General features: G+C 39.1%; 1 protein-coding gene across 1 annotated transcript in view; it reads right to left on the bottom strand.

The window, feature by feature from the left end:
- Positions 1–7,704: 7,704 nt before the first annotated feature.
- paxip1 (PAX interacting (with transcription-activation domain) protein 1) overlaps positions 7,705–20,546 on the bottom strand; it is a 30,774-nt gene continuing 17,932 nt past the window's right edge. The window contains exons 14-23 of the mRNA XM_084732703.1: positions 19,430–19,614; positions 19,154–19,197; positions 17,680–17,747; positions 16,075–16,177; positions 15,702–15,870; positions 15,374–15,474; positions 15,001–15,135; positions 14,273–14,348; positions 13,389–13,448; positions 7,705–8,004 (exon numbers count right to left, since the gene is read on the bottom strand). Coding sequence (XP_084588829.1) covers positions 7,988–8,004; positions 13,389–13,448; positions 14,273–14,348; positions 15,001–15,135; positions 15,374–15,474; positions 15,702–15,870; positions 16,075–16,177; positions 17,680–17,747; positions 19,154–19,197; positions 19,430–19,614 — 958 coding nt within the window. The 3' untranslated portion in view covers positions 7,705–7,987. The remainder of the gene's footprint in view (positions 8,005–13,388; positions 13,449–14,272; positions 14,349–15,000; positions 15,136–15,373; positions 15,475–15,701; positions 15,871–16,074; positions 16,178–17,679; positions 17,748–19,153; positions 19,198–19,429; positions 19,615–20,546) is intronic.

Here is a 20,546-nt window from a genome sequence, read left to right as displayed (position 1 = left end):
CGTTGCTGTTCGTGCGCGAGCACGTCTTCCTCCGGAGGAGAATGAACGAACGTCGTGCAGCACTGTACAATGCCGGTTTTCAAATAAGACAAGACATCATAAACATTTTTGCCTGAAGTTCCTGATTTTTCTCCTCCACTTTTTCTGTGCAAACGGTCCATGTCCCACAGTCACCAAAGCATCACAATGACCCTTTATTTCTCCCCACAATAAGCCCACTATCATAAAGTGTGGCACCCAAATTCATTTTTAAAACAATTAGCCAATAAATAGGCCAACATAGCCAAAACTTGCTGTGTGACAGACCTTTCCTTATAGGGACACCTTTCCTCATATGGACATGAGTGAATCTCTTGAGCGCACTTAGTGCGCTTCTGCAGCTCAGCTTTGTCTCTGGGAGACTACAGAAGCGCGCTCAAGAGACCCCCCATACCCCTTTGTTCCCAGTCTCTAAAGTTAAGTTTTAAATAAATGAAAAGTTGCAAAGATGTAATCACATATCAAACGTTGCCCTTCATTTTAACAATGAAAAGCGGCATGGTTTTTACCGCAACTTCAAAATGTTTATACTACACAAGCAACCTCATTTCTCCCCACAACAAGTCCACCGTTATCAGTTTTACCATATATATATATATAGCTATCACATATATATATATAGAGAGAGGGGATAACATGATGTAGAACATAAGTAGGACGGGGATTTTGCATAAAACGGTGCCAAAACACTCGTCTGGACGGAGATTTGGTCTTAAAACGCAGTTTTTAAAAAAAAAAAAAATATATATATATATACCTGTGTATGTGTGGACTAGGTTTCAAATAGTTTAGCAGATGATCTCTGGAAGGCATAGCCGCATTTATGATATAATATTTGATGGAGGTAAAATTATTGTGGCAAGGCTTGTAATATTACAACATCATTTATTTACCTTTATAAGTGATCAATCGATGCATGCAGCATCGATTAATACACTTTCAGCACCGTGGCGAAGGACAGCTCCAACTTAAGATGTACCTTAACAGCTCCTCCTAAGAGCACATCGTAAGTTGGAGCTGTCCTTCGCCACGGTGCTGAAAAACTTACGACGCACGTAGCGCTACGAAGGCTCTGGGAAACGGGGCCCTGGTCTGTTGAAGAAATCTGTGAATGTACCTTTGTCTGAATTGCTTGAACTTGACTTGACCGAGCCTGACCTCCTCAACTTGACTCTGCTCCCCACCTGTGGAACAAACTTCCTGTATACCTGAAACTGTCAGCTCGTTTAAATCAGGTCTTAAAACATGCCTGTTTGTTCCAGTGAAGTACATACAGAACTTCTTGTTAAGATAACCTGTAGCTTATATATATATATATATATATATATATATATATATATATATATATATATATATATATATATATATATATATATGTATATTATCTCTTTTAAATGCAATTTCTGTAATGTTTAACTATTTATTAGTTTGTTTTTAGCTGTTGTTTTTATGATGCAATTTTAATGTTCTTTTAATGTTTTATTTTAATGTATTTCTATGCTCTTGTGAAGCACTTTAAATTGCCTTGTGTCTGAATGATGCCATAGAAATAACGTTGCCTTGCCTTACAGCGTCTGCATTTCATTTTATACATATAATATGCTCTGCGTCCTCCCTCTCTTTCATTAGTATCTGCTGCTCACTGGGTGTAAAGTACGCATCTTCTCCATGTCAGCATCAGTAAATCTGTGATCAACCTGGGCCCCGTTTCCCAGAGCCTTCGTAGCGCTACGTGCGTCGTAAGTTGCATCTTAAGGTCTCCCTTAAGCTTACGGGCTGTTTCCCAGAGTCTCCTTAGCTAAGATATATCTTCTGAAGGTATATCTTAAGAAGGGCGGTCTGAACCACTCGTAAGATGTCTCTTAGTGATGCGCTCTGTTCATCCTAACAGAGTTTTAGTTTTATTAGGCCAAAATTATGCTTTTTAAATGGACAGTTGCAGTATAATTCACATCTAGACTCCTTGCGCAAATTACATAATTAGTTTAAAATTAACCTCATGAAAAATAATAATGAATAATGAATATTATGAAGAAAAAAAATTATTTATTTATTTATTTATTTAATTATTCGTTTAATGGAGCTGACTAAGTGACGATATGTTTTTTCTGACTAGGCTACAGTCTGTTCCCCACCACTTTGACAAATTGATTCGTCTAATGAGGCCGGCTGGAAACTAATCAAACGGGCATCACCAGCTATAAGTGACCATGCGCATCGCCTCTGTTTGCTTCATTGTGGACTAGATTATGGCTGTAATACAGCGTATCGTTGCGCTCAATCAAATGAACCAAAGGCGTCGCCGTCCGCATAGTCATTTGGTTCATGTCAACCATTTTATAAGGACAAACTTCAGTCCGCTTGATGTCCTCTCGGACAGTGCAATCCTGTCCCAAGTACCGGCTTCCACGTGAGGAGATCCTGAATCTGCTTACACCGTACATTTAGAGCTACCAAATGCAACTTCGCTTTCAGCCCAGAGGAACAGCTTCTGGCAGCTTTGCGTTTTTACGCAGTGGGTAGTTTCTTGGAGGTGGTGGGAGTCGGATTCGGGCTGAGCAAGGCATCGGTTTCATGGAGTGTGGAGGCTGTGACCAGGGTCCTTGTGCGTCATGCACAAGGGGACGTCAAGATGCCTGCGAGGAGAGAGGGCATCATAGAGGCACACCAGAGCTTCCACGTTATGGCTGGCATTCCCCAGGTGATTGGACTGTTGGATGAGACCCTAATCCTCATGTCCAACCCGTCCATTAACGGCCAGGCCTTCATATTTTCATCCTGCGTAAGGGAGATTCCACCATCAACACCCACGTGGTGGTGGACCACAGAGGGCTCTTCGGGGATGTTGTTGCCAAGTGGCCCGGCAGCACGCACGACAGTTAAATCTGGGCCGACTCGCCTGTGGGACAAGATGCTCCTGTTTTTTCCTCGGGGATAGTGGCTACCCGCTCTGAAGCTACCTGCTGTCATCGTTGTCACACAGCGTTGCTGTTCGTGCGCGAGCACGTCTTCCTCCGGAGGAGAATGAACGAACGTCGTGCAGCACTGTACAATGCCGGTTTTCAAATAAGACAAGACATCATAAACATTTTTGCCTGAAGTTCCTGATTTTTCTCCTCCACTTTTTCTGTGCAAACGGTCCATGTCCCACAGTCACCAAAGCATCACAATGACCCTTTATTTCTCCCCACAATAAGCCCACTATCATAAAGTGTGGCACCCAAATTCATTTTTAAAACAATTAGCCAATAAATAGGCCAACATAGCCAAAACTTGCTGTGTGACAGACCTTTCCTTATAGGGACACCTTTCCTCATATGGACATGAGTGAATCTCTTGAGCGCACTTAGTGCGCTTCTGCAGCTCAGCTTTGTCTCTGGGAGACTACAGAAGCGCGCTCAAGAGACCCCCCATACCCCTTTGTTCCCAGTCTCTAAAGTTAAGTTTTAAATAAATGAAAAGTTGCAAAGATGTAATCACATATCAAACGTTGCCCTTCATTTTAACAATGAAAAGCGGCATGGTTTTTACCGCAACTTCAAAATGTTTATACTACACAAGCAACCTCATTTCTCCCCACAACAAGTCCACCGTTATCAGTTTTACCATATATATATATATAGCTATCACATATATATATATAGAGAGAGGGGATAACATGATGTAGAACATAAGTAGGACGGGGATTTTGCATAAAACGGTGCCAAAACACTCGTCTGGACGGAGATTTGGTCTTAAAACGCAGTTTTTTAAAAAAAAAAAAAATATATATATACCTGTGTATGTGTGGACTAGGTTTCAAATAGTTTAGCAGATGATCTCTGGAAGGCATAGCCGCATTTATGATATAATATTTGATGGAGGTAAAATTATTGTGGCAAGGCTTGTAATATTACAACATCATTTATTTACCTTTATAAGTGATCAATCGATGCATGCAGCATCGATTAATACACTTTCAGCACCGTGGCGAAGGACAGCTCCAACTTAAGATGTACCTTAACAGCTCCTCCTAAGAGCACATCGTAAGTTGGAGCTGTCCTTCGCCACGGTGCTGAAAAACTTACGACGCACGTAGCGCTACGAAGGCTCTGGGAAACGGGGCCCTGGTCTGTTGAAGAAATCTGTGAATGTACCTTTGTCTGAATTGCTTGAACTTGACTTGACCGAGCCTGACCTCCTCAACTTGACTCATTGTGAAATGTATAAAACCAGGATGAACTGACTAGACACGGTCAACTGCCTTTTCTCTTATTCTGGATTCCTGAATTCTGCTCTTGTGAAATAGTCCCCTTCACCTCTGCCTCCCTGAGCAGAGCACTGAGCCTCCAGCTGGTCCAGTGAAGCTGCTCTGTTTCAACCTGCAGAATTAAAGTAAAATCTGTCTTCGTCTGCTCTCTTTGTCTGTGACTAAAACATTTTTCTCCATTCCTCTTTTTTTTCCAAAAGAGTAATGAGATAGCCCAGCCCTGTAATTGGCTAAATTATTAGTCATTAGTTCCATCATATGCTAATTAGCTCGTATGTAAATTGCGGGGCCAGATGAATCCCAGCGCCTGTCTCTCTTTAATTAGTCTGTAATTTCTCTGCATCCTGTGGAACACAGGGAAGTTGGCAGGCCAAACGTGATGCAACAGAGGGAGGGACAGGGGACTAATTAGAAATATCTCACATGAAGCATTTCTACATTAATTACAACATTTCCTGTGTCCCAATACTTTTTTCTTCCTTCTCCGCACAACTGGGCCGCGTCAGAGGAGGACATCACAAACCAACAAGGAGCCTGACTGCTGCTTAATCAAAGATGTCGTTCCTTATTTGCATTTCTAATTGGAATTAATTAGAATTGCCCAAATAGCGTGTGTGTCTGGGTGTGGGTGTCTTTGTGTGTTCACTGAGCTCAGAGATATTCTTGCTTATGTGGATTTCTTCATTCATCTGATGATGTCATTATGAACAGCACATGGGCAGCAGGAAGGAAACAGCACATCTGGAATGACTGAGCTCTGTGGTGTGTCAGAAAAGGGATAGTTCACCCAAAAATGAAAATTCAGTCATTATCTTCTCACACTCATGCTGCCTGAAGGTTGGGTTTAGTTTTTTAATCCACAAAACACTGCTGGAGTTTCACAGGAAAAGTGTTGCAGAATCTCCCAAACAGAGGAAGTGAATGGTGACCAGTTTTCAAAAGAACAACAGAATACCACCATACTGCTCATCTGATGTAATCCAAGTTTCCTAAAGTGCCAACATGCCAAGCTGACTAAACAAATGTTATTTACATTTGTTTTTAACCTGAATCTTCACTGTAGATCCTTTGCTTGGAGCCACATTCATGTTCACATGCACACTGTCTGAACTGGGTGTGTGTGTTGTGACGGTGTGCAATCAACATGTGGGGGCTTTAGGAGACTTGGGACAAGCAGTATGGATGTATTTTTTTTTTTTTCAGTTGTTTTTTTTATGTTTGAAAACTGGTCACCTTTCACTTCCATTGATTGGGAGACTCTGCAACACTGTTTTCCTGTGAAACTCTAGCAGTGTTTTGTGGACTAAAAAACTAAACCAGACCTTCAAACAGCATGAGGGTGAGAAGGTAATGACTATAACTATTCCTTTAAACTACATCTCCAGACTCACATTGATCAATGAGACTCAACAATCAAATGTCTTTCTCCAACTGCCTGTGATAAATCATTAATGAATGCTTTGTTTATAAGTTGTACATATGAGCAGCGTTTTGGGTTGTCATGTTGTAAAGCTCCACTTCAAGTCTCCAGAACAGCTTGAGCGCTCCTCGAGCTTTAGAGCATGTGGATCTCTGCTGATGGATAAACAGCATTCTCTCAAAAGATGTTCCCTCACTGGAGCTTTGATGGCGTTGCTGTGGCGCACTAACACACTGCTTCAAACTCTTCATTCAGATCAGTGGATATCAGGTGACTGACACCAACAGCATAATTAACAGCCTTATTTAGTGAGACTGCAGTATGTCTCAGACTGCATTTGTTGTGTTGCTGCACATAGTAAGGGTTTACTTTTTATTTGTCACCTGTATGTAGAACAGGTTAGGGTTAGGGCTTCTCTTAAAACTTAAATATTGAGGAAAATACTGAGCTCTCCACGTACCACCTAGGTGTTTTGCATCATTTGGTGCGAGCAGGTTTAGTGAACATTTCACTTGTGCTTCTTAAAGCAATAGTTCACCCAAAAATTAAATTTCACTCAATATCTACTCACCCCTGTGCTACATTGTGTAAATAGTGTCTTTTTGGGTCAAATTTTAATGTTGCAGCTTACAGACACTTGGATTACACCACACGAGCAGTATGAGACATTTTTTTTGGGGGGGTGTTCTTTTTTTACATTTTAAAACTGGTCACCATTCACTTCAATTGTACTGGATTTGGCTGCAACGCTGTTTTCTGCTGAAGCTCTGGGAGTGTTTTGTGAACTGGAGATCTTCACCCATCCTCACATCAGCACAGGGGTGAGTAGATATTGCATGAAATTTCATTTTTGGGTGAACTATCGTTTTAAGCAGCTCTCCTGCTTGGTTCACTGCCGTCCACTTCATTTTCAACACGGCTGCTGCAAAATGTTCTTCTCCAGAGCTGCACTCCTCCCGCTTGGAGCCATGATTGTGCTTTTGAAGCATTCAGTTTCATTCTCTTTATTTCACCTCTGCTTCTTATCTTGCCATCACAGTTTAGCTTGTAACTAGCAGATAGATGACACATATATACTGTACGTGCATAATCATGACTGCATAACAGGTTGATATTGAAACATTTAAGTAACCTTGTTGTATTCATTGTTTTTAAATTACTTAATTTCATTTGCAAACAATATTTCTGACATTCCTTCGTGTACCACTAGAGGGAGCTCACGCGCCAACACAGTTTGAAAATCGAGATCCTCCCAGGAGCTAATGAAATCAAAGCTCACTGTAGTACAATGGGATTCCTGAAAGGTTATTTTGAAGGAAGTAACGGGGACTGAAGCCACTACTTCTTTTGTCTGTCAACCTTAGTCAAAAGATTTGAGTTTCTGTTGTGAAATGTTCCAACTAACAGAGAGAATGTCACATCTCATGTTCGTGTAAACACACACTGAGGAGCGCTGGCAGCACACACACGGAATATATAGCACATGACCTTGGCTCAGGCTGTGTCTAATTCAGTCTGCTGCAGTTTTGAGGGCAGCACCACAGGCAACGCTGCACATCCCGCTCCCGCCCAGCACCCCCACCCACACATGACCCCAGGCTATCAGTCTGACAGGCAGCAATTAGAACTTCACCAGTAACTACCCCAGACCCTCATTACCAGTTAATTAAATCAAATCTATCAGGAATTAACTGCTTAAACCTGGGAGGAATACCTTCAAGAAAGCTTTCAAAACCTCAAATGTGAGAACTAGTGGAGACAGAGGACAGCTTTTGTTCTGAAATGTGTCCATTTCTTGATCATTTGACCTGTGAACAAATCTGTTATTGATTCCCAAAACTTGTATTCATCGTCAATTATTGCACATTTTATTTAATTACTTGAAGTTTCTGATTTGCGGCTTTATTTTACAGGCTGAAGCCATTAGCTGTTCTTAAAATAAAATATACTGGAGACATTGTTTTTAACTTGGTCAGATGTCAAGCAAAGCCAGACATTTTTTCACAAACAAATGTAGTTTTATTCCAAAAAGCGTGTACGAGCTGGAGCCTTTACACATTCTATTTGAACAGGAAAAAGGTTAAAATCCTCCATAATTTAAACATTCATTTCACAAAAATAACATCCATTTATTTATTCTCAAACAGGTAACAAAAAGCTACAAAATGACTGGAGATCTATGCACAGAAATAAAAACATAGAAAAATCAGTGTGGCTGGACTGTACACAGGTGGCTTCCTCATCTGTTCATCTTCCTCCTCCTCATCTTTGCCTCACCATCAAGTGAACTTATATGTGTGACTGTCAAGGAAACAGAATTTTGCCCAGAACAAATGACACTGCTGTCACAGAATCAATACAACAAATGCAGTCTGAATATCAACACACACCAGTAATGTCTTTACTCAACACGTTGAGATGTGACGCTGACCTATGATATTTAGTCTCCTCTCACTGATGGGCGGGGCTGTTTGTTTGTGTGTGAGGTGAATCAATCTGTACTTCCCACAGATAGACTTAACTTGAGTGAGTCAACATTTTATTATTTCCTCTATTTCAATTTTTTTTTTAAAATCAGTCATAGAGGACGGCACCAATTGACTGACTAGTGAACAATCCCCTCTCCCTATCCTCTTCCAATATCTGTTTGTGAATTCTCCTGCTGTTGTGAAAACAGAAATAATCCAAACCATAAGCTGTGTTTTTTGGGTGAATTTCAGATTTTTATTGTATGATCAATAGTACTGAGATTGGTTTTGTACTGCTCATTTGAAACATAATATAAGGACATTTTGCATTGGAAGAGGTGTTATGTTCCTGCAATTCACCATTATGGGTAAATAAAGACCTTTCCAGTCAGGTGTGTGGCCCAGAATAAACCTTTTTCCCCGCAACTGTCCAAAATTCTACTTTCAACTGTCCCAAACTTAAAAATGAAGTCATTTTTCATTCTTCACAATAAATACAGTTTGATAAGTTCAGTTTGTTTGCTGTATGCTAGTTGTTCCCTGCACTTCTGAGTATCAGAATGAAACACTGAAATCACCCCAGGTGTTGACGATAATCACTTTTCATTAGTCCTTTAGACATTGCTTGAGTTACTGTTTCTTGCTTATTTCTGTTTCATCAATTAATTGCAGCAATAACTGCAGGGCCAATGCAAACCTGTTTATGATTCCCTGGCTACACACCAATAGAAACTGACTATGTAAATATAGTAAATACTTTATTTTATCTTAAACACCATGACAGTTTGTAGTGCAGAACTTCTGTCTGTGCCAACTGACATTGGTTGAAATTAAACACCTAACAGAAACGATATGCATGCAATATAATAATTTAATGTAATGACAAATTTCTTTACTGTTCCAGAACTGCCCCAGACTCAGAACCTTTTTATCGCATGCTATTTTGTTGTCCCTGGAACAACATGACTTCCTTAATTTTCAAGCACTGGTCACATGCCTGTTAAAGTGATGAAACGAACAACTGTAAAGTAACAGGCGTTATACACAACCTAGAATTTTAAGGCTTGTGCTTAATATTTTTCAGTCTCTGCAGCACCAGTGCTGTGTTCAAAACATCCATGTACATATGGGTTCAACAGGTGTAGACAATTTCCTCCAAAATGAGTCTGAAGTTGTCAAATATTGACAACATACACCTACATAAAAACAGGATTTAAGTTTAAGTTGGGAACTGCTATTAAAGTGGACACAGGCCAATATATCGAACATTCCTCAGAAATGTTTTCTAAGGAATGAAGTTTATTAGATTGGTGAATGTGAAGTTCCTATCCCCCTCACTTACTGGTATTGATTTAAGTCATATGTGTTAAACTCAAGGCCCGCGAGCCACATCTGGCCCGCGATTCAATTATATATGGACCGCGAGATAATTTCATGTGTCTATTATGAATGGCCCGTCGGTAAATAGCACTCCCACCACTCATACTACAAGTCCCACAGTGCACTGTGACAGCTGCCGTGCAACTCGAGAAATAAATCAGCTTGGAGTCACGAAGACGCGGGTTTCTGTCAAACGACAATGTAAACAGGTTTGTCTGTTTAGGCAACTGACTGTGTCAACTTGATATAAAAAACTTTTTATGATCATGACTCATAATATTAATGTATACTTATGTGGTGCGCAATTTTTTTACTCCAAGTCTGATTTGTGTACCTTTAAATACTTAATTGCTGCATTATTGTAAGTGATGATGAAGAGTGCAGACTCTGTCTCTCCTCTTCATCTCCTCAGTGTGTGTCAGTGTGCAGTTTACCTTTTCCTAAAATACTGCTGGTTCTGTGGTGTTACATTTTAAATCTGAAGCCTGCAGTGCACCAGAGAAGCTACAGTTGACTTTTCTATTGAAGTTCTCAGTGCGTTTTGGCCTTAATGTTAAATTGAGCAGGTCAATATGTTCATCTGTACCTGATGGGCTGATGGGTTTGTAATATTATTATATGAGCATATTTTTATGCCAAATGCAGTGCCATTGAGGGTTTGCATGATTAAAGTGTGCGATATCTTATGTGCAGACAAAAAGCAAGCATTTTCAAATGTAACCCCCACCTGGATATGTGAGCTGAAATATTCTGAGCTGAAATATTCTTGTTTTCCTTTGTTATTGTTGAAAAAAAACATTTTAAATCTTATTTATTTTATTGAGGAAAAAGTTGTTGCAGTCTGGCTGTTCAAATTCATATTTCTGAATAAAACAGTCAGTTTTAGACTGTTCATTAAATCTTAATCCTGTTTGGCCTGTGTCTTAGACTGTGTTTTAAATTTTGGCCCCTTCTGTGATTGAATTTGACACCCCTGGTTTAAGTGATCATATCAATGGACATCATGTCTTTTGTTGTTGTTGCTGTTAATGTTTGTATAGAAGTCACATAGCTGATCTAAAACTGTTTTTATTTTACCTCTCAAACTCAACAAGACTGTCAGAACAAAAGAAATACACTCACTTGGATTGAATAATGCAGTGTGTATAAAGTTGATTTTAGTCCTCTAGTGAAATGAAAACGGTCATCAAATTCACATAACTGCTGAAGTGGTCAGCAATAATGTTAATTTAAAACGTAAATGGAATACTTGTTTTTTCTCCTATTGTTTCCACAAATTGAAGTAACAAATACAAGCCTTCTATGCTCACAAACCATGTATTTCTCTCAAATTTTGTTCAAATCTGTGTTAGTAAACACTCCTTTAGCTAGGTAATCCATCCACCCGACAGGTTTGGCATGTAGAGATGTTCAAGAAAGAAACAACCCAACCAACGAAGGCAACAACTACTAGCCACTCAGGTGCAGAGTAGAGCAGGCCACAAGACATGGGGTTCCAGTGCATTTTTCAGCAAAATGCCACTGAATCAGGTGCTCGTCAGCTTGGCGACATCAAACTGATGAAGTCTAATGAAGACACAGTAGTGCTGAAACATTTGTCTGTTTGTGCAATCAAAGGCTGTGAATTAATCAGTGTGCTCCAGTCCCCTTTTGTTCCCTGATAGAAGGGGTCTTGTCTTCTCCCTCCTGTGAAAAAATGTGGAACCTGTAGCCCTATATGAACCAGTACCTAATAAATATCTTTTTTCAAGTTCAAACTGCACATTTTGGCCATTTTGAGACCAGTCCAACACACACCAGCAAAAAGTCCTGCTGTTTAATGAGCATCTCTATATGCCACAACTGTCAGGTGGATGAATTATCTTGGCAGAGAAGTGCTCACTAAGATTTAAAGAAATTTGTGAACAAAATTTGTGGGACACAAAACTTTTGTGTACTTTGAGGAGGGCTTAGATGGTTTTTACTTCAACTCATGAAAAATGGAGGCAAAAACAAAAGTGTTGCATTTATATTTTTGAGTGTAAATACATCAGGGTACCTCCAAGGTTCACCAAGCTAAATTTAAGACTTTTTTAAAGCTTTTTAACACCACATATATTCTTATTCATATTGTCTGAAAGAGCCTTAACCCACTCATATTGTGAATTTCACTTCCACCTAAAAAACAGCACTTATTTGTTATTTTCATTACTAAATAATTGCTCTTTAAAAAATATTACAAGAACACATTCGAAACTGGATTAGAACTGAATATTTTGAATGTAACTAAATGCTGTTTCAACAGTAACTATAGTCACTAAATAAAATCAATAATATATGTCTGGAAACAAATCTAAAATGTCAGTAAATATAAATCATATTTGTGATGATAAAATACTGTGTAAAGTGTGTGCTGATGTGAATCACTGCCTGCAGGTACCACTGGTAGAGAGAGGAGGACCTGCTTTGTTCAGCTTGCAGTTTACAAGAATGTACCATATCTTAAAGAGTCGTGGCAAACTAAGCTGAACAGTCAGACTTCATTCAGTTCAGTTTGTAACAATTCAATTATTATTATGTATTTATTTTTATTAGCCTGTTTTTCTAGCTAGCATATTTTTCTGTTTTATAACTTATTTATTTTATTTTAACTTATTATTTCCTTTTTTATCAATTGATTTTAAATTGTTTTCTATTTTGAGTTTTTATCCTGCCTCTGGTGTTTCCCCACTTATCATAGCATTTCCTCAGTTACTGTTTTCAATGAGTGCTGTTCTTATTTTAGTCTTTACCATTACAAAGTCTTTGCTTTATGTGTGTGTATGTGGGGGCATACTGTTTTCATTGTGGGAAGCACTTTGTGTTGCATTCTGTTTGTATGAAAAATGCAATGATTGATTTTACTTTATTGCACTTACTCTACAGTAACAAGCATAGCTGTCATCGGAATGGCCTAATCTATGTTTTTACTTGGTCGACTGCACGGTCTTTACTGCAGTGTCTCTGCTCTACTATTCACTGGCTTTGGTGTGTGTCCATGCAAACCCTAGAACCTGATCCTGGACCTGTATGGGTTTGAATCCACATTTTATACAGACAAATACATCCAGGACGGTTCCTGTTCTATTTCTGTTTGTGTGTGGATCTGAGAAAATCTGGCTGTGATTGGATAGACCTGATCATGATGTGCTCTGTGTGTGTGTGTGTGTGTGTGTGTGTGTGTGTGTGTGTGTGTGTGTGTGTGTGTGTGTGTTGTAACAAGCAAACGCCAAAGTGCATCTGTGGCCACAAGGTGGTGCCAAAGGACCTGCATAAGTAAGTACCCCTGCTCACGAGATGTATGGTCAGAGAGTGTAGGTTACACTAATCAAGAAGACCACAAATAATAAATAAGAAATAAGCAAATCTAATATTAGCAGCCAGCAAAGAACAAGCATTCATTATTATAGTTCAAATAGTCAAACAGTGGAAGTTATCTTTCATATGCTTGATGTAACAAAATTGCAAAGCTAAGCAAGTTGTGCTTGTCATCCTTTACCATGACAGAGGCAGATTTTGACACAGCTGGCTAATCCACACGTTATTTCAATCAGCAAGAGAGGAAGAAAACCTGATGGTGATTGTGTCTGTGTCTCCCAGCTGCGTCAATTTTGAAATTTGTCGGTTCTGTACAGCTCAGCTTTCAAATAACTGATGGGTCTTGTTCAGTTTGTGTGTGTGTGGAAGAGCTGTGTGGACACAGAGAGCAGCAGAGAGGCTGCAGCATGATGGTCAATTAAGCCAAAACATTATGTACACTTTTAAGAAAGGGAATTATGGGAAATGGCAGAAATGACTGGCTGTAAAGGATATGAGTCGTAGTTGAGCTTCTGGGTGAGGACTCCTGTCAAGATGAACTCAGCATTGTGGACATCTGGACAACAAAGACAGACAACATTGGTGAATCACTGACGCAAACAGCAAAGCACCAGTTCTAATGGAACATCATGGTTCATTGGTTCCTTGCCTTGTTTACTTAAAGGTACCCTGTGGAGTTTTTATCCACTGGAGCCATGTCTTGTGTTTGTACTGTTGAGAAGCACAAGGAGGTGCATACAATACACCGATGGACAGGTGGCAGCAGTAACACACCAAGAAATGTTGCAATTGGCCAACCATGACTGAGAGTTAGAAGGTGCCAGCTAGTTAACATGACATTTAACAACCATTTTTAAAAATGGCTCCAGAAATGTTTTGAGAAACAAAATAGATTCAATATGTTTGTTGGACCTCAAAGATAAGCACAATGAGTTTTGGTAGGTAACACAACTTAAGAAAATTACTCATGGCACTTTCAACAGAGATGAAAAGTAAATAACTAGTGACATAATACTGAGAATGTGTATATGTACAGATGGTCAATATTACGTCACTTTCAACTATGGATGTCCCCAAGTTTTTTGGCCTCCAGTGTCCAAGTCATTTAATAATGGGTAAAAAAAAAAAAACACACAGTAAGTACAGCAGAGAATCACAGAGAGCTCAGCAAAAGAAAGGATCAGATTTTGATTGGCTTTATTTTAGCAATATTGACCTTTTAAAATGTGCCCAGATCTGCCCTGTCCCTCATTACAATCAGCTCAGGACATCTCTACTATTAACTATAAATATAATCACTTTCTAAAAGTTTACAATATTCAGCACTTAAACAAGAGCAAGGCTGTGGTGTGTGTGTGTGTGTGTGTGTGTGTGTCTTACCAATGTTTTTCAAGAAGTATTCTCTACAGAGGTGGAGGTCATTGTCACAGGAAATTAAGATAATCTCTGGAAGGTTCTGCAACAAAGGACCAACATGAATTTACAATACATAAAAATAAAGCCCAACTTTAGTCAAATGATATAGGTATGTTAGCCTGCTGTTTCTTCATCTTTATTTATTAATGCTTGCCAGGTATGTTTTTTTTTTTAAGTTACGGGGGGTTATAGGAGGCCACTGGAGGCACGGCCTCATGACTTCTTAGTGTGTAAGAGGAGAGGTAAGGTGACACTAACCAGAGTGTAGCAGAAACAGCCATACAGTCAGCTAGTCAGTGCTAACCAGCTTCTGTCAAATGGGGCTTTCCCATCGTCACTTTTGGCCATGCCGCATTAATTTGCATTCCCATCACCACTTCTATTAAGCCAAGATGTTCTGAGTTGCACCTGTGATGGACTTTCTCTGGAGTGGGACTAAAGTGAGCCCAACCCACCTCAAAGTGGGCTGCAGTGATGTCTCACCGACTGCAGCTAATGAGAGGATAGAGCTCCTGTCAGACACAGCTCGTGCCGACACATAATAACTTAACTGCATCACCTACCATCTACTGTTGTACTGACTTTGGATAAAAATATATACTATGGACTTACAAACCAAAAGTTATGATATCAACCTGATTTTGTTGCATATAAAAACTCAACAATGGACAGGTGCATTCATGTTCAAGCACCTTGTTCTGTTTATGCTCCATGATCTTTCTGTAGGAGGGCTGTTTGGCCAGAAGCTTTCCTCCAGCACTTTCCAGGATGGACTTCATGGTGCTGAGGCTGGGGCAGATCCCTGGGGTGAGGTAGAAGTACTTCCCCTACAACACCCATTACATGCCAGAGACACAGAGGCAGAGAGACAGACAGCAAAGGACAGAGACAAAATACATTAATCAGAACAAATCCATGTTGACTAATTTTCACCACTGTGTAAGGTCTTTCCAGTATCTAAACCAGTAGTCTATAAGAATGACTTTCATAAAAAATACAGTATGTTCCTGTCTGAATCCTTCTTTAATCAGGTTCATCAGGTTGTGGGGATGAAGCCTGTTTTACCTTGAAGAGTGGTGCACTGTTGGCTCTCTTTAATGACTCCTCCAGACTGAATCCAAACAACACCTCTGCCTCTGCATCCCTCAGAGTGTAGCTCTGTTCATCTGCAACACACACGCACACAATGAGGAAAAAGCCCTAGGGCAAAGGTCAATTAAATTATTATTATTATTATTATTATTAAATTTTGAATTTCTACTTTATAATTTTAGTCAACAAAACGGAAGGGAAATAGGAAGAGGAAGAAACTGAAAGCAAACTTTCATTATTTTTGTAGATAAAATTTCTTGCAGATTCAGGCCTGATATAAATCAGATGAACACACACATACCCACAAATTTCTGGCTCCTCCAGCTCTCCTCCAGCCACTCTGGACTGATGATGTGTTTGACCACAGACATGGCAGTGAGGAACTTGACAGTGCGAGTCACCTTACTGGCCACCAGGTGAGTTACTTTCTGAATGCTGTCTGCTACTTCACCACCTAAAGCATGTAACCTCTGCGGGGGAGGATGAGATGACGACATGACATCAATGCAGCAGGACACAATGGAGAAGCTTGTGTTGAGATTTTAGAAACAGAAAGCTTGTAAACACATAAAAAAGCACTTGTTTACATGAATGAGAGTGTAACATCAACATTCTGTCTGATGGTTGGTCACTATCACGTTTAAATGAAATAGTTAAATGGAGTCTGACTTTACCTTTGTGAACTGCTGTACTTGTGTGGGCTCAAAGCCTGTGAACATGACTCGAGGAGTGGACTCTGGAGGAAGCTTCTTACTGGGGGACTGCATCTCCTCCAACCTGCACACACAGAATTGTACTTTTACACACAATATCATCATTATGTGGTAATCTGGACAGCAATGCTGACAAAGAGCCTGTACAACAAAGCAAGTTCAACATACCTGGGATATCTTTCTGTTGTCTGGCTTCATGAAACCAAGACAGCACTTATCAATTCAGTAGGTGAAGGGTTTCCAAATCTAGTTATGAGCATGTTTACATAAAAGGGGTGGGGTTTTCAGCATAATCACGACATGGACAAATTTACTGGCAGCAGAGTGTCATATCTTACAAACTAAGAGCAAACTATAACATTAGACAAATATGACAAACTATACAAATGTACATATATATCAGTATACAAATATACCAATATATATTAGGGCTGTCAAAGTTAATGCATCACTAACATAAACACATAGAAGCTTCAATTGACTTTTCTATTGACGCTTTAAGTGTGTTTCGGTCTTAATGTTAAATTGAGCAGGTTAGTATGTGCCTGATGGACTTCTGTTTGTCATCTTATTACTGGAGCATATGCCAAATGCAGTGCCTTTGGGGGTTTCTGGACAATTTGGTTAGTGCATTTTAATTTTTTTTATTACATTTTGAACACTTAAAAAATAATACATTTAAAAAATATATACATTCACTGAGACAGATATTTTAATCTGGAGTGTTTAAACCACAGAACTGTACAGTAACATCAGGATTCATCATCAATAAAGTTTTTTTAATCGGTCGGCACTTCACACACACGCTGTCCTCCCTCCTCTCTGCAGCTCGTCTCTCCTCCCTAACTGTTATAATCAATCATCATGAAGTAATTACGTATTTAAAAGTACACAAATTAGACTTGGAGTAAAAAAAAAAATCACACACCACGGAAGTTTACAGTAACCTTATGATTCATGATCATAAAAAGTTTTTCTATCAAATTGACACATCTGTCCATATTCACAGTTTCTCCCTCTCTCTCTCTGCTGTGGGTCAGTTTTTTTTTTCTCCACTGTTACCTGGTTTCAGGTGGAGCTGCAGCTCGATCAGCACTAACTCCTGTCCCTCCTCTCCCTTCCCTCTCCTATGTATGTGCACATATATATGTGTGTGTGTGTGTGTGTGTGTGTGTGTGTGTGTGTGTGTGCACGCGCACACGTACACGTACACATACACACACACACACACACCTCATATACTGATATCATCCTACAATGACTTTCTCTTCCTTCCTCTTCCCTCTTCCTCCTCTCTGGGATCTTCTGATATTAATGGTCATGTCCAACTCCATTTCATAAATTTGCCAAGACAACTGATTGTTCAGTAGGTGGTAATTTTATACGCTTATCTCTTGAACATAATCTGCTCCAGAGTAGGTGAGGTGTTCAGCATAAGTTTCCATGGTGACATACCCCAGTAAGAAGTAAACCATCATTGAAGCCCCTGAAAACCCAGGGTTAATCTTGAAGTTACCTCACTAACTCTAAATCCAGCTTGGTAGTACATGGCCCTGTTGTACTGACCTGGCCTTCTTGTTTGCAGGCTGGCTGGTGGAGTCAGTCATCTTCTGCTTCTGGAGGAGCTGGAGACTCTAAACACCACACAAACAGATGAGCCAACACAAGCACATGTGTTAAAGTCAAGTAGTGCAGCATCAATCATTTACTTTGTGTTTGGTCTCTTCCACACTGTACTGCTGGTACAAAGTTTAGGTTAGATGAGACATTATAAAGCATTAAAAATTAATTCTAATCTCAGTGAGGAGTTTTCATATCCAAATACTATACGTTACGGACAACCATGGTGGGATTTGTCTTTTTTTAATATTCTAGGATTAGTGGAAATTAGGGATGTAACGATGCATCATTAGACAGTTAAAAATGCGTGACAAATATAATGGCATGAAATGAAAAATGAATCACGATTCCATTTTTTAAAGGTCAGAGCGTGTAATCTACTTTCATATCTGACTGCACCAGACCTGCCTGACCTGGAGAGAAAAAGGTATGGGTGCTTCTGAGAGAGCTGGTTGGATATATTGTGTGTAATTTTGCGCTGTTCAAACTTCAGAAACACTTTCAAAATCTGTTTCTGTTGTGTGTGTTGTGTGTACATACATATATATATATATATATATGTATATATATACATATACATATATATATATATACGTATATATATACATATACATATATATATATATACATATATATATATATATATATATATATATATATATATATATATATATATATATATATATATATATATGTATGTACATATATGTACATATATATATATATATATATATATACATATATATATATATACGTATATATATATATATATACACATATATATATATATATATATATATATATATATATATATATATATATATATCCCCATTTGCATCTCCGACCAACGCAGTTGACATTTTCATTCCCAGCACCCATGTTGTGCAGATAGCCAATGTACTGGTGAATATGGGTGTGTCAGTCTTAAAATGAGATATGGCCCGTCTGAACTATGGAATAATCCCAGTGCTGGCATCACTACAGGTGGTTCATTTAAGCATCCCCATTTGCATCTCCTACGTGCCCAATCCGTCATTTAAATAGCATTGTGACAGAGGTAGGCGCACCTGGCTCTTAAGGGAATGGGAGACGACATTCAAATTGTTTAATTCATGATAGGCCCAAAATACACAAACGATTAATTAAGAGACTTAATACAACCTCAAAATGGAATTGGACACACCCTAAACACACTTTTAGACCATGTGCTATAGATGATCTAAATAGGGCCCTGTATGTGTCAGGATAGTCAATCTCCATCTTTCAGATGGAGCAATGTTAGGCTGCTTTTGGTTCTCAGTACAATAAAAAACAGAAGAGTGGACTGATGACTGAGCTGTTTCTGGACACGTCAAATAGAAGACATGTGTAAGCCACACTGTGGCATTCATGTCATGAAAAAGCACATCAACAAACTCACCGCTAAAGATTCAGGTGATATTTTGATCGGAGTTCTCCAAGCAGCTGCAGAGAAAAACACAAGTCAATGCAGGACAGCTCATACATTTAGTGAGATAATCCACATAAAACTGTGCAGTAATAAAAAAAAACATTCTGCCTCCATGCCAGGTTTCTTGTTTGATATTTGCTTTCTTTCTTCATCTATCACTATTGTCAGATGTACCAATATAAACTCAATATCATAAAACCCAAAAGAACCGGCTGTTTTGATCATGGTATAAACAACTGTACATACCCAGCAGGTTCTGGACCAGCTGTGGGTTAGGCACGAGTGGTTCAGGGTGTGTGTATATGGAGTATCTGCTGTGCTGAATCTGTCGCAGTGCTTCAAAGTTGCCCAGTAGTATATCACACAGCCACTGGGCATTCACACATGGGATCTTCCACTCCTTGGCTTTTTCATACTTAAGCCCACTGGGTCTGAAGGGGGGTGAACAAGACAATCATATCACCAACACTTCACCTGATCCTGCACACACCAATACGACTGGATGGCAGAAAACATCTAGAACTGATGGTGTAAATCCTACTATCTGATACAAAACACAGATTTCATACTGTTCTTTAAGGTTCTACAGCAAGGCCTCACTTAATCATACATACATATCATTAGGTGTAAGTTGTGACTGATATGTTGTGTACTCCAAAGGGTGGAAGTGGCTAAGGGGTTAAAATAAGTTTGTTGTATTATATTGCAAGAATATTACAGGGATGATTATTGGTGCTTTCACAAAATGACATCACTTAACTGTAATGCAGCCTTTAAAACGAGGAAAAGACAACACTTCTGACATATCACAATATAACGATATCCACAATCTAGCATCATATCACAATACAATATAATATCATTATATTGCCCAACCCTATGTTAAGCTGTGTAAAATGAAAATAAAAATATGATGCAATGATTTGCAAATCCTTTATGACTTATATTGAATACAGTACAAAAACAAGATATTGAATATTCAAACTGATGAACTTAATATTTTTTATACACTCATTCTGAATTCAATACCAGCAACAGATTGCATTAAATTGAAACATGGACAATAAGACTGTGAAAGTTGCTTAAATGCTTAAAATATCACAGTTTTGAACATTCCACAGGTAAGAATGTGCAAAATTCACACAGAGGGGTTGTGTCCAAACATGGATTCTAACACACAACTTTCTTGCTGTGAGGTGAAAGTGCTAACCACTGCACCATCATGTGTTTAATATCATTGAAAGATTCAGAGAATCTGGTAAAATCTCTGCACATAGGGGGCGAGGTCAGAAACCAATAATTAATGCCCATGATCTTTGCTTCCTCAGGCAGCGCTGCATTAAAAACTGACATGACTATATAA

Source organism: Lutjanus erythropterus, chromosome 12 (assembly GCF_056507025.1).
Source record: "Lutjanus erythropterus isolate fLutEry1 chromosome 12, fLutEry1.hap2, whole genome shotgun sequence".
Classification (NCBI taxonomy): Eukaryota; Metazoa; Chordata; class Actinopteri; order Lutjaniformes; family Lutjanidae; genus Lutjanus; species Lutjanus erythropterus.
Note: the sequence above shows the minus strand (reverse complement) of the source record. Positions and strands in the feature narration are given on the sequence as shown.